Source organism: Vicia villosa, linkage group LG3 (genome assembly GCF_029867415.1).
Source record: "Vicia villosa cultivar HV-30 ecotype Madison, WI linkage group LG3, Vvil1.0, whole genome shotgun sequence".
NCBI classification, from domain to species: domain Eukaryota; kingdom Viridiplantae; phylum Streptophyta; class Magnoliopsida; order Fabales; family Fabaceae; genus Vicia; species Vicia villosa.
Window position 1 is genome coordinate 173,414,780 of NC_081182.1, and position 15,672 is coordinate 173,430,451.

The following is a 15,672-nucleotide window of genomic DNA, read 5'->3' on the forward strand; positions in this document are numbered from 1 at the left end:
AAAGAGCTTACATAGCATGGGAAAGTGATTCATCTAGTGAAAGCTCGTCAAGCGATGAAGAAGAATCAGCAAACCTATGTTTCATGGCTCATCAAAACAAGAAAAAGAAAGCTGAAAAGTGTCTTGACATTGCCGAAAGGTTGTGGTTCCTTGATAGCGGATGTTCAAGACACATGACTGGAGACCTATCTCTTTTCGTTGAGTTTCAAGCAAAGAAAAAGGGGTATGTCACCTATGGAGATAACAATCGGGGAGCCATACTTGGTAAAGGAAGTGTAGGTAACCCTTCTACCACTACTATAACTGATGTGCTGCTAGTAGAAGGTCTTAAACATAATCTTTTAAGTATAAGTCAATTGTGCGACAAAGATTTTAAAGTAGTGTTTACAAATTCTGGATGCACAATTGAACATACTAAGAAAAGAGACATTATGTTTAAGGGCTTAAGAGTAAATAACATTTACATGCTAAACTTGGATGAGGTATCTAAGTCTAGTACCAAATGTCTAGTTGCTCTAGGCGATGACTCATGGCTTTGGCATAGACGTCTCGCCCACATAAATTTTGACTTACTAAATAAAGTTGTCTCAAAAGATTTAGTAATCGGCTTACCCAAAATGAAGTTTTCAAAAGATCATCTATGTGATGCTTGTCAAAAGGGAAAGCAAACAAAAATCTCTTTTAAATCAAAGAACGTGGTTTCAACATCACGCCCTCTTGAGCTACTTCACATGGATCTCTTTGGCCCTTCAAGGACTAAAAGCATAGGTGGAAACACCTATGGTTTTGTCATTGTCGATGATTACTCGAGATTTTGTTGGACAATCTTTTTACCTAGTAAGGATCAAACTTTTCCAGCCTTTACACAATTTGCAAGATTATGTCAAAACAAAATGAACAACAAAATAGTTGCAATTCGAAGTGATCACGGTGGAGAATTTGAAAACATTTCTTTTGAAAAATACTGTGATAAACATGGAATTGAGCATAACTTTTCAGCTCCTAGAACACCTCAACAAAACGGAGTAGTTGAACGTAAAAATCGAGTTCTAGAGGAGCTGGCAAGAACAATGCTAAATGAGGGTAATCTACCAAAGTATTTCTGGGCTGACGCGATTAGTACAGCATGTTATGTTTTGAATAGGATAACAATTCGTCCTATACTGAACAAAACTCCCTATGAATTACTAAAGGGTAGAAAACCAAATGTATCTCATCTCCATGTATTCGGTTGCAAGTGTTTTGTTTTGAACAATGGTAAGGATAATCTTGGCAAATTCGATGCTAAAGCTGATGAGGGCATATTCCTTGGTTACTCTCAATCTAGCAAAGCATATCGAATATATAATAAGAGATTACTTATAGTAGAAGAGTCAGTACATGTTTCTTTTGATGAATCTTATGCAAAATATGTCGAGAAAGGTCTTTCATTTAATGGTGCAGGCCCATCCACTGAAGACATTGTCAAGGATAAGGAAGATGAGGATGAGAGTATTGTAAAGAAAGATGCTGAGAGAGAGAAAGATGAGTCTCACAATGAAAATGAAAAAGAAAGCATCTCAAACAATGAAGAACTTCCCAAGGCCTGGACAAACGTGAAAGACCATCCAATTGACAATATAATAGGAGACATCTCAAGGGGCGTTACAACACGCTCAAAGATAAGTAACTTCTGCCATCATTTTGCTTTTGTTTCACAAGTTGAGCCGAAAAACGCTAAGGACGCATTACTTGATGAGCATTGGCTAATGGCCATGCAAGAAGAATTAAACCAATTTAAACGGAATGATGTTTGGGACTTAGTCCCTCATCCGGGAGATCATCAAGTAATAGGCACTAGATGGGTTTTTCGTAACAAACTTGATGAAAACGGTGTTATTACTAGAAACAAAGCTAGATTAGTTGCTCAAGGTTACAATCAAGAGGAAGGTATTGATTATGAAGAGACATACGCTCCTGTAGCACGTCTCGAAGCTATTCGCCTCTTACTTGCTTATGCTTGTTCTAAAGACTTCAAACTATTCCAAATGGATGTTAAGAGTGCCTTTCTAAATGGCTATATAAATGAAGAAGTCTATGTTGCTCAGCCACCCGGCTTTGAGAATTACATGTATCCAACTCATGTTTATAAGCTGAAACGTGCTCTATACGGCCTTAAACAAGCCCCTCGGGCTTGGTATGAACGTTTGAGCAAATTTCTCCTTAGTCAAGGGTACTCTAGAGGTAAAGTTGATACTACTCTCTTTATTGAAAGAAAAGATAAGGATATTATCTCAGTCCAAATTTATGTAGATGATATTATATTTGGGTCCACTAATGCAAAACTTGTCAAAGACTTTTCTAAGCTTATGCAGAGTGAATTTGAGATGAGTCTCATGGGTGAGCTAAATTTCTTCCTTGGCCTACATATCAAGCAACTCAGTCATGGAACGTTTGTGAATCAAACTAAATATTGTACGGAGCTGCTCAAAAGATTTGGAATGAGTGAAGCAAAGGAAATTGACACACCTATGGCAACAAATACAAATCTAGACAAAGATGAGAAAGGTAAAAAGGTTGACGTGAAATTATACCGAGGTATGATAGGCTCACTATTGTATCTTACTGCCTCAAGACCAGACATTATGTTTAGTGTGTGTATGTGTGCAAGATATCAATCTTGTCCAAAAGAATCTCACTTGAAAGCTGTCAAGAGAATTCTGCGATATTTACGTGGAACTACTACATATGGTCTATGGTATCCAAAAGGAAATGAGTGTCATTTGGTAGGATTCTCCGATTCAGATTTTGCTGGCTGCAAATCCGATAGAAAAAGCACCAGTGGAACGTGTCATCTATTCTCAAACTCATTAATAAGTTGGCATAGTAAGAAACAAGTATCGGTTGCATTATCCACTGCTGAGGCAGAATATGTAGCTGCTGGAAGCTGCTGTGCACAAATATTATGGCTCAAGCAACAACTTCTTGACTTTGGCATTAAGCTTGATCACATACCTATCATGTGCGACAACACAAGCGCCATAAACTTGAGTAAAAATCCTGTCTTACACTCACGTACCAAACATATTGAAATAAGGCATCACTTTCTACGAGATCATGTAGAGAAAGGAGACGTTACTTTTGAACATGTAGAAAGCAAGAAGCAACTAGCTGACATCTTCACCAAACCGCTAGCAACGGAGCAATATTTCAACATTCGTAGGGAATTAGGGATACTCGATATCTCTAATTTGGGCTAATTACGTTTGTTTTCTCTTAATATTATTTCTTTACTTTATGTATATATCTATTTGTCTTGCTAACAATTTTTTAGCATAAAGGTAGCTCATCATCAAGCCAGGCGTCATATTGAAAAAGCGGTAACGCAATTGGTGTTCACTTCCAAAAATATTATTGATACTATAATATGCTATCAATTAACATGCTTATAGTGACCTCATGCATAAAAACTGCTCCTGCTCACATATGTGTCTCATTCTACCATTAACTACCTTTTACCTACTATACTATACATGCTAGCATTATTATCTATGGTTCTCTTGTTACTCTTCTATTCTCCTGTTTTCTCTTTTTGATGTTGACAAAGGGGGAGATAGATGCTGAGCGTACGGGAGAGCATAGATGCTGAGCGTACGGGGGAGCTTTGTTGAGAGATTGCCCTGTTGAGAGATAGATGCCGGATGTACGGGGGAGCCTTGTTGAGTCTGTATCACTTACTACCAAAGCTTTTGACTATTGGTTTGCCATCATCAAAAAGGGGGAGTATGTGAATACAAGATTACACTCAAAGATGTTTTTGATTTATGGCAAACTCAAATGAGCATTCAAACAACAAGGAGGAATTTGATCACTCATGAAAGCACAAGGTGATCCACTATGCATATAAGTCGACTCAACACAAGCTGGACATGAAAAATGCAGAAAATCAGCAGTTAGGTCGACCTACTGTCAACCTAGGTCGACCTAAAATGAAGGAAAATCCATATACCTCTGCTAGGTCGACTCACAGACCATTTAGGTCGACTCAAAATGAAGAAATCTTCATATCAGTCTGCTAGGTCGACCTACATGGCAACTAGGTCGACCTAATCTGTGAAAATGTCCCCAGAATGCATCAGAAGAGGATTCTGGTCGACCTACTCCTTCAACAGGTCGACCTAACTGGGAGCAAAATTCTGCAAGCTCTGTTAGGTCGACCTAAGCACTACAAGTGGTCGACCTAACTGATCAAGAAAGTTCAAAAATCAGTTTTTCTTGGTTCTAACTATTATGCAATCATATATATTGTGCAAGGGTAATTATTCAAGGAACACCAACGACTGAAAGATACATAAATGCTTCTCATCTTCGTTCTTCATCATCTCCAACACAATTACACATAATCATTCTTGCGTTGCGGGTTAGTGATGAGTTCGATAACGTCCATGGAACGGAATTGAAGATTCCTAGTGGGTGAAGGTTTGTGGGGTTTGTTGGTGAATAAAATCTGCGGGTTTTGTCCTCCACGACGGGTGGTTCTTGGGGGTTTTTATCAAGAGGCGTTCATTGAGGATTCGGCTGAGTGTAACGATTGAGGAACGGGGAGTTCAAGGAATCAAGACACTGCAGAAGGGAATCAAAGTGAAGCTCTTGGATAACCTTGATCTGGCTCAAGATTAAGGGGGAAGAAGATTCAAAGGATCGACATAATTGGTTTATCGTTTATCGCTTTGTTATCTTCTTTGTACATACTACTTTCAACATTAATGAAAGATTACCCAATTTCAATTTGGAATTGGGGGCAGACGTAGTCGTAGCGAGGACGATCGACGAACTGCCTAAACAAATATCGTGTTCTTGTCGCTTTTACTTTCTCTTTTACTTTCTGTTCATAATTGGTTATAAGTGTAAAATTGATCAACGATTCGAGTGTTAAAATTGTGAATTAAAGTTCTGCACAAACATCACAATTCACCACAACTTGAATCACTATCAATTTGAACGTATCACCAAGTGTTTGTGTTTTTGCTTAATCCAATCTTACTGCATTGAAAATCAAAATTGTCAATCTAGAAGTTAATTGGTTTTCAGTTGTAAAACGTACTGTTTAGCTATCATATTACTTCACCATCAATTCCACTTACTCTTTGGTTTTGAAACACATACGACCTTTGCAATAGCGGTCCAGAATAGACGCAAGTCGATTCAGAACCGCTTTCGCTCGAGTCAGTAGAAAAATCCTCAAAAACTTAGTGAGATCTATTCACCCCCCCTCTAGATCTCTAGGCCAACGTCTAACAGTAATACATTCAAGGAGGATCCATTATCCACGAGAACACGTGATAACATAGTCCCTTTACACTCCACTGATATATGCAAAGCTCTATTGTGGTTTCTACCTTCGGAAGGCAAGTCTGCGTCAGTGAATCCCAATCCATTACCAGCGTTGATGTTTGACACCACTCCTTCAAGTTGATTCACTGAGATTTTCGGAGGGATAAAGTCAGCACTTAAAAGTCTCAACAAAGCATTTCGATGTGTCTCCGAACACAAGAGCAACTGCAAAATCGAGATCTTTGATTGAGTTTGACTCAGTTGGTCAACCACTTTATACTCACTTTTCTTGATGATCTTTAGGAACTCTTCCATCTCTTTGGCCACAGTGTCTTCAGAGTTAGAGCTTTGCCCCTGATCCACCGTATCTTCTACCACTCTTTTCCCTTTTGCTTGAGCTAGAGCTTCTGCATTGTCATCGTGAGTATTCTGTGGAGGATTGAAAATACGACCACTTCTCGTCATTCTTCCAATGCCCACAACATTATCAACATCTTCTTTCTCCACCGGCGCTTTAACCTCATACTTGGCCCCCTGGTAGAAAACTTCTCCCCCATAATTCCATGGGATTGCCCTTTCACTAGTATACGGGACGGGACCAGGCAACGTAATGACCAGTGGAGGTGCTCTGGCGGGAATTGGAATCTTGCCAGGAGTATACGGGATAGATGCCACATTAACTTTGTTTTCAACCATTTCAGGACGTCGCACATGCTCAAACCGTAAATACCCACTATCTATCAACTGTTGAACCCCACTCTTCACCTTGTCACAAACTGAGGAAGTGGTCATGCAATCAGTACAGAATTCTCCACAACCAGAGTATAGACCCATCCTTAATAGTTCTATCTACAATAATGGCAACAGAGAGCCCAATTCGGTCACATCCTTGACCAAGCCAGCGTCTTCAACAACCTCGATGGCATTTGCAGCGTGAGTTCCATGGGGAGGCATAGGATTCTGAACAACATTAGGTCCTTGAGTAGGAGTAAACTCAATGGCCTTAGAGTCGAGAAGATTTTAAACCTGATGCTTCAATGCTTTACAGTTTTCAATGCTATGTCCAGGTGCCCCGGAGTGGACTTCACATCTCGCATTGGCATCCCAATTAGCAGGCAACTTAGCAGGAGTGGCTAGATTCCTCAATTGTACTAACTTCAGATCGAGGAGATATGGTAATGCTTGTGCATATGTCATCGGGATCGGATCAAAAACTCTTTCTGGCGCTTTCGGTTGATATTGACATGGGGCATACCCTCGTTGCTGATGTTGCTGAAAAGGAGCATTCGGTATGGTCACAACAGCTACTTGTTGATAAGCATGGCCCTTGCCTTGACCATAGTAAGCGGCATTGGTCTCGCCTTCTTTTTTCTTGGCAAACCCATTATATGGCTTCTTTCCACCAGCCCTAGAGAAGGAACTAGCAGCACTTGGATTCTGTATTCTACCAGCCTTAATCCCACTTTCAATTTGTTCACCAATCATAACCAACTCGGCGAAACTCGAGGATGCAGAGCAAGCAGAGTAGTATTGGCCCTCCAGAGTATTGGTGAACATATCCATCATCTCTCTTTCCAGCATAGGTGGTTGGACTCTAGCCGCCAACTCACGCCATTTCTGCGCATATTCTTTGAAGGACTCATTAGCTTTCTGGGCTAGATTCTGTAACTGAGTGCAATTTGGTGCCATGTCCACATTATACTGATACTGCTTTATGAAAGCATCAACTAGGTCCCTCCAACTTCGGATATTAGCTCTCTCCAATCTCATGTACCATTCCAAGGATGCCCCAGTCAGGCTATCTTGGAAGAAGTGCATCAATAATCCTTCGTCCTCAGAGTACACATGCATTTTGCGATAGTAAGCTCGGACATGTGTCTTAGGACAAGTATTCCCCTTGTATTTCTCAAAGTCGGGTACCTTGAATTTCGGTGGCACACGGACGCCGGGAACTAAACCCAAGTCATTGATATCCATACCCAGTCCTTGGCCTTCCATTGCCCTCATCCTTTCCTCCAGACCTCTAAACATCCTTCCAGCATCATGTGGAAATCCCCATTCACTTTCAGGAAACAAATCCTCGTGTCGGTCCTCTTCCAACACGGGGATAGCGGCAGCCCTTCTAATCTGTTGTGTAGGTTGTCCCTCAGGAGCAGGCTGAGGAGGCCCCCGAGGATTACCTTGACTGGCAGCAGGAGGAATAACGTCAGGTCCTCCATTCACAGGTTCACCATTGACATGAATATCAGCCGAATTCCTTTGCGGAGGGTCCGCAACAACCTGAGCAACTGTGTCCATTCGGATTCTGAGCTCTTCTTAGCGATTAGCCATGCCTTGCATGACCTCCATGAACTGAGCCATCTGAGCAGTAACTTGAGTTCTCATCTGGATAAGATCATCCCTTAACTGATCCATTTGCAGTGAATGATTAGCCCTTGTATAGTAGCGATGTGTAGGTAGAGGTGCAATTGCTGTAAGAGAAAACCTGATCAGTCAAATAAGAACACCATCTGATGTTAGCTGTTTCTACATGATGTGTATGAGGTGCATGTGTGCATATGATGTGAGGTGCCATTTTCAGAGTATCCAAAACATTTAATATTAATCAAGAATGTTTAACAATGTGACAAAAGATAAGCATCGAGAGGAAACAAAGTACTCAGATTTCATTAATAGCATACTCTTAAATTCGGACATACCCATTCATTAACAAGATAGTTCAAATAACGAAAATAGAAGGACCCCATCCAACAAGCCTGGTGGTGGTCATGAAATACAAGCTCAATCATTAATCCATCTTGGTGTAAAACAAAGGTCCTCCTTGTCTGAAGTGCTCGTCGCTCCACTTCTTAGTTTCATCAAACATTTTCTTGGTCACTTCTCGATCTCTTCCTTTGACAAAACTTTGAATCACGACATCTTTGCGGAACAACTGCCCATCTAACATCTCACAGTGGGCCACCAAGCTCTCACATCCTTTGCAATCAGGGAGGGTATCCTTCTCAGATGTACTTCCCATTTCTGTTATCTGATTTCTGAGTTTTGCATTCTCTTCCGTTAGTCGAGCGGAGCAGAGATGACTACCTTTAAGTTGCGTCTCCACGGCTATCCTTTGGGTAATCTCCTCCTCAAGCTTCTTCTCGACTACTATCCTCTGGGTGGTTTCCTCTTCAAGCTTCTTTTTCAAACTCTTTACTTCGGCCCTAGCCTCTTTCTCTATCCTGAGCTTGTGAACCCTTAAGTTTTCTCTGTATTCTCGCTTGAGCTTTTCTTCTGCTTCTTTTACAGCTTCTTCTATAACCCTTTGATAGTCCTCAATACGAACAGTGGTAGCTTTTTCAACCTTTTCAGCTCTAGCCCTTTTTTGAACTCTGGAAGATCCCCCCTTCAGCATTTTAACCTTATGTGCTAATTCAGCCCTTTTTTGATCCACCAAGAAATACTTTATCTTAGCGTCTTCCCTTTTTTCTCGCAATCTGATATTCTCCACATGTACTTGGTTGTACTCCTCAGCTGGTACAGTGGCAGTTAAAATCTCAGGTGGTTGTTCATATAGAGGGCTAACTTTCGGGAAGGGCAACAGGCATTCCTTGACTCTCTCTTCAACCCATTCAGTATAAGCTTTCTTAGCAATAGCATTCTTTCCCCCCAAGGTAGTTCGGTCATCTGTATGAATTTTGTTCCACGCACTCCTTACCTTCTCCAAACCCTTTGGATCGGTTCCTTTCTCAAAGCAAACAGACTCGAATATCTCTTTATCCAAAGGCTTGTCCTTCAATGCAAAACCCAACTGGCGCAGTGCGAGCCTCGGATTATAATTGATAACTCCTTTTGTCCCTATGAGAGGGACATTGTCAAAACTGCCACATTTGGTTATAACTTGATCAATGTCTGTTCGGAGGTGATACCAAACAATATCGTTTGCAGTAAGTCCCATAATCCTTTGAGGCCATTTCTGTGAATCTCTTGTGGTGACAAACGCTCCTCTTTTAGGCAAATGTGAAGAAAACCATTCGTACAATATTGGTAAACAGCCCCCAACTGATCCTTTTTTCCCATACCTAGAATGGATGGCATAATAAGTGTCGGCCAACAGAGTAGGTACAGGATTTTGATCCATAAAGAGACAAATGGCAGTAAGATCAACAAAATTTGGGATATTCGGGAACATCACTAATCCATAGATCATGACGGCCAGGAGAGCATTGAATTCTTTCCACTTTTCCTCATTAGCAAGGGCTTCAGCCTTCTTTATCAGAAATCTCACATAGAATCCATGGGTTCCACCATTAGGCTTCCAGTTATCCATAACATCCTTCATGCTCAAATAAAGAGCATCAGCAATGCGATCCATTTTGGGCTTCTCAGGTACACACACAAAAGGAACCTTATGTTGGACTTTGATTTGAAGAATGTGTGCATACTCTTCGAGGGTAGGGGCTAATTGGTAATCTTGAAAGGTGAAGCAGCGCAGCTCAGAATCATAAAACTGAAGAAGGGTATAGAGACCCCATTCATCAATACGAGTAGTTAACATAAGCAGAATGTGGCCATAAGTCTTTCTGAATTCATCCAGATTTTGCCCAGTAACTCGGGTGCTCAACCGAACCAAAGGTGTTATGTCCTCACGGTAGAAACTGCAAGTGAAGGTACGCTTCGTAGCCTCTTTGTTGACGGTCACACTGTTATCCATTCTTGATGAGAAGTGTTGACTTTGGATACCCTGAAAAATGGCATGCATATGAATATTAATCTCTTTTCTCTTTTTTCTCTTTTTTTTTCTTTTTCTTTCTTTTTTTTCTTTTGAAATTAAACATGCTATAATGGGTATGATGCAATGAAAGGTTCTCCCCATATAAGAGAAGTGTATGTTGCCTCTGAACAAGATCGGATGTTGCAGGATCAAAGGTCTGGCATAGGCACCACAAAACCATAAGAACCATAGTCACCAACAGAACAGAACAGTCACCAACGGTACTTGTCATGTATATCCCTCCCCACTCACAGGTGAATCTAGGTCAGGGTAGGTCAAAAAGTCTCCAGCGTTAATAATTCTCCTGAAATACCATCATTGTTGCAAATACATGCCAACAATGGTATCTCATTCGAATCTCAACTGGTCGTGGGTCTCATGATCGCAATCAACAGAACCTGACATTTTGTTGGCGTCATGACTATCCACTCTATCCTAGGTATCCTATGTGTCAACTCTGGCCTGGGTATTGGGCCTTTTACCTCATAGAACATCCCACCCAACCTGCAAACAGAGAAAATATGTGGTCCCCACGGGGACCCATAATATAGTCCAGATGCATGCGGAAAGTAAACATGATATGCAGGCAGGAAAATAAACATGATATGCAAACATATATATATATATATATATGTAAACATATAAGCAAATAAATAAACACCCAATAAACGAAACAAACAAAGGCTAGGATCGACTCGCTAAGAATGGACCAGCACAGGTCTATCAACATCCCCAGCAGAGTCGCCAGCTGTCGCTACCGCAAAAAATGGATCAAAGTCGCCCCTAATATATTTATCCCATAAGGGAAAGGAATACCAGGAAACCTAACTCGAAACAAGAACAAGGTCTTTCGACCAGAGAATAGGGTACGGAAGTCGGTTACGCAAGGGGAAGGTGCTAGCACCCCTCACGCCCATCGTACTCGATGGTATCCACCTATGTTTGTTTCTATCTAAAGGGTGTATCTAATGTCTAAACCTAAATGCAAATGAATGCAAAAGAAATACGGGGAAAAGAAGGAATTATTTACAAGTGTGCTCGCTTAGGCCCCGCGACCCAATGCCTACGTATCCCTTAAAAGGAATCAGAGCGACCGTAGTTCGGCTCCATAGTTTCCATTTATTTTGTGTTTTTTAGTTGAACAGAGGTTAAGGTCACAATCCACGATGCTCGACCTTTGGAGACTTATATGCCTAATTCTGGACGGGACTCAACATGTTCTTAAGCAGCAGAATGAACTTGGGTTTGTGTTTTTTATGTAACTACGTGATGAACAAAACCCAATACAAGGTTTCGCACCACTTCATTACGTTGTTTTAATTCGAGCCTTTATTAGGTGTTTTAAGTGTTTTTGGTTGGGTATTTTTTAAGGGGATTTACTTTGCGATTAGAATCACATAAAAATGATTAATGATCGAGGAGCAGATTAGGGAATGAATCTCACTCACTTCTATCTCATTATATAATGTTCAAGAAACAGATTAGGGAATGAATCTCACTCATTTCTATCCCATTAATTAATGTTCGAGAAACAGATTAGGGAATGAATCCCACTCATTTATCTCCCATTAAGTAGTGACCGAGAAATAGATTCTATGCCACTAAGTGATTGAGAAACAGATTAGGGAATGAATCTCACTCATTTCTCCATCACTTTCTTAATGTGATTCGCATCTCTATTTGTTAATGTTTTAATTTTGAAAAGGAAAAAGAATGAACAAGGGGGACTAACCTATTTTCTAGCCTAATTGTTATTCTAATTCCTATTTAAGATCTAAACTAAAATCTAAAGGGAATGTTAAGGAAAGAGTTGTTTAAGTTGACTAAAGTCAACTTTAACAACTAGGGGTTTTTTAGACATTTCTCAAAATATGAAAATATTCACAAAAAGAAAGAATTAAAATCTAAACTAAAGAGGAAAATATTCACAAGCAATTTTTTGTATTTTTATTCATGGTTTAAGACTATTTTCACGAATTAAAACTAAAAAACTATGCATTTTTTATTATTTAATAACCAATCAAAATTCAAAAAAAAAAACAACAATTAAAATTCTAATGAAAACAATTATTCCTAAAAATTCCAATTGGTAGAGAATGTATTTTTAGTCATTTTTGTTTAAGCAAAAATCAATTAATATGCAAAAAAGAATAAAAGAAAGAAAACTATTTTTATTTGTCTTTTTATTACCAGCATGGGGTGAATTAGCAAAAACCAACTGAACTGATATCTAATGTGATGCACGTTTGGGCCTTATCCTAGGGAGTGTGGAAAGAAAAAAACGCTAGGCCCATTGTCAGATGAGGCCCAGCATCAATATCTCTTTTTTGCTTATTGTCTCTATTATTCACATGTCACATTTTATCACTTAGGCTAAGGTCTTTTTGTTTAATAAAAACGTGACAAGATCACATACACACCAATTAGTCACATATCACTTAAGTTAGATAAGACAAAAAAGATGCTCTAGCCAATTGCAGAACGCCACCGCGGCCTAACAATCATTGAAGGAAAGTCAAAGGAGCAATTAAATGGGAGACAGGACCAATAAGATTACGCCACGTAAGCGTCTGAAAGAAAGAGAATAAAACAACACAGACGCCGGAGCGCCGCCTCCGGTCGTCTTCTCCGTCAACTCTCGCCGGAGCAGCATCCTAATTCGCCCAGAAATGAATAAAGTGATCACCTTCCCGCTCGGAATTTCGTCTAGATTTCAAATCCGCTATTAATTTCTGCTAATTCTGCCTCTAACTCATTAACCGAACACGAATCTAAAATCCCTAGCATAACTAAAATCATCAAAACACTGCAATATGCTCCTAATCTTTCATGGAATTCAAACAAAAGTTATCCTACGCAAACCGAACTCGGATCAAGAACACAGAGTGTATAAGAGTAAACCTAACTCAGATCAAGAACACGGAGTGTATAATAATGCATCACAAACATTACATGAACAATTGCGTATCACTAGCATGCCGAGAAAGATTCAGAAAACGTACCTGATACGAATCTCGAATCGAAAGTATAGACCACTGTACAAACTGCTTTCCCTCACTCCCTGATTCTTGATGATGACTATATGAAGAGCTTGGATCTAACCTTGATCTTTGGGAAATGGACACGGAAATCCTGCAGGCTAAAGCGTAAACCGATCCTTGTCTTGAGAAACTCACTGTCGATGATGATGATAAGAGAGGGGTCGGTGGTTGAGTTTGTTGGTGAGGGTGGTTATTGAAGCTCGGTTATAGAGGTGAAGGAGGAGTAGTGGTGGTTGGAGTTTGTTGTGGTGGTTAGAGGTGTGAGAGAAATGGTTATGGAGAGAGAGGAGAGAAGAGAGAGTGGAGAGAAGAATGAAAAATGCGTGTGGTGAGTGAAAACTGAGAAAATAAAGCGTGACCTTGAAAGAGCGAGGGTTTGATGTTTATATATTGAGATGTGTGGCTCATTGCAACTTATGGTGTGGGGCATATAGTGTAGCTTTTTTCTACACTTAGTGAACAAGGAGTGTGTACTTGGAGTAAGTTCTTATCTCACCTTTTTGCATTCAGAATACTGCATGATCAAACAAAGCAAAAGGATGTGTGTACAAACCTCTTGCAAATATGGTGGTTGCTAAGTTTTTATATCTCTTGCCAAACAAATATGCCTAAGACGACAACTTTAAGCACATGTATCTCAAACTCTAAGCCATCAAATGGAGTGATTTTTGGATCAAGGTGAAGATGATATATTGGAAAGGAAACTTGGTATTGAGAATTTCTTGAAATAATGCTTGGAAGTGTAGAAAAGTGGCCCTAAACTCATAGAACCATCCCTGCCAACTATGGGCGCGGGTGACCTGGCCTGGCTACACATTTCTGGAAAGATTATGACTTGGCCAGAGCTTGACTTTAGGTGTCTCTATCTTGGTCCACACATGTTCAAAATTATTACTCTTGGGCTCACTAGATAGAGGAATTGGCAAAAAGTGGTTTAGTATCAATCTTAATCCATATGGAGACTAACAGAGCCTTAAAATTGACATTCAAAATGGCACGCCACGTGTTTGGCAAAAGGCACGCGCATGCCTTATGTTTCTGCCCAGCCAGGCGCTCTCTTTTGATCAGTGCGAGTGTGCTACTTTGGAGCATCATAGATGATTCAATACTCATCCAATTACCTTGATTCCTGTTTCATTGTGTAGAGGCCATGGAAGAGAAAAGATGAATACCAAGTTTGTGTTTTATGGACCTTTATTTTTCTCTAAAATCAACCTCAAAGTTGGCACGCCAATTGTTCGATACAATGTGTCACGCGTGCCCAGCATTTTTGCCCAGCAACATGATTTGTGTTCCAATGAAAATGTCCCACTTCACACCTCTATAACTTTTGATCCAAGCATTTTTTGAAAATAATTCCAACTACAAACTTGTAGTATGCCATGAGGTGAACACTTCTCTTGTTGAACTTGTTTTGAAACTTTGCCATTATCCACATGTAAATCAGCCATGAAATGCATTGGTCAGCCATTTACAAACTCTTCAAAATTTTCTCTAAGTGTCATAACCTTCCCTTTTTGGCATTTCCCATTTCAACCACCTTCCAAATTTGGAAAGTTTTGGTTATTTCTTGACTTTTTTATTATTCCTTTGACTTTCTTTGACCGATTCTCTACCAAAAGTTAATATTTGGCAGTTGACTCTGATTTTGACCAAAAAAGTCAACTTTTCTTGATTTTTCTGATTCTAGACGAGTTTCCCGATTAATCCATTTCCGATCTAATTCTCGATCAACTTTCGACCCAAGAAACTCCAATGAATGATATTTCTTCAAGGCAACCATACTTCAAACCCAAAAATCATCTCCTGATTAAATTTTGACCAAAAAGTCGACATGGTTGGCTTTGGTCAAAACCCTGGTCTGAAAACCCTGAATTTGAGGATTGCATCTTTTGATCAAAGCTTTGGCTTGGAGACGATGAAACCTTGATTTTAGGAGGACTTCAATGGAAATGATGCCATACAATCAGACTCCAAATCTTCTTTTATTTTTTATCAGGAATTTCTTCTTCAGAAGCTCTTTTCTTATCAATTATGAATAGTAACCGTGATATGGATGAATGTAATGGATGAATGGCTTAGATGAGGTATGCACATGAATGTAACGTGAGGGCCAATTAGTGAATAAATAAGTGGGCAAATTTTAAGGTGCAACACACCCAAAGCACGAATTTTAACCAACTGAAATTCCAACAAGCATGGAAGCAACTGAGCATAGTGGCACTGGGATTACATCGGCTTGTTTCTCATATTCCTTCTGTCTCTGTTAACAACTGACGACTACTGAACAGGAAACTCCAGAAGGAATTGACTCGGGATGTGAAGCAGAACCTTGAGAATGAGAGATGTCCCTGCTGAACACTTTGGATTATTGCTTAACAGAAGATTCTGACGAAGTCACACGGAATTTGTAAGTGCTTTAGGGATTCGAGCAATGCAAATGGTGCAATGCTCAAGATAAACAATGTCTTGCTTATCCCTCGTTCGGGAGCCCCAAGCAATTTCAAAGACTTGTAGATCTTAACATCACGACCAGGTTCCCCATAATAGAACTCACACCCAGTG

At 40.0% G+C, this 15,672-nt stretch overlaps 1 protein-coding gene across 1 annotated transcript; it reads right to left on the minus strand.

Moving 5' to 3' along the window:
- Positions 1-5,253: 5,253 nt before the first annotated feature.
- On the minus strand, positions 5,254-7,611 carry LOC131659413 (uncharacterized). The gene is made up of 3 exons (XM_058928603.1): positions 7,335-7,611; positions 6,340-7,265; positions 5,254-6,162 (listed from the first exon to the last, which is right to left on the minus strand). Exons 1-3 carry the CDS (start codon positions 7,609-7,611, stop codon positions 5,254-5,256), a joined length of 2,112 nt encoding a protein of 703 aa, XP_058784586.1.
- Positions 7,612-15,672: the final 8,061 nt, after the last annotated feature.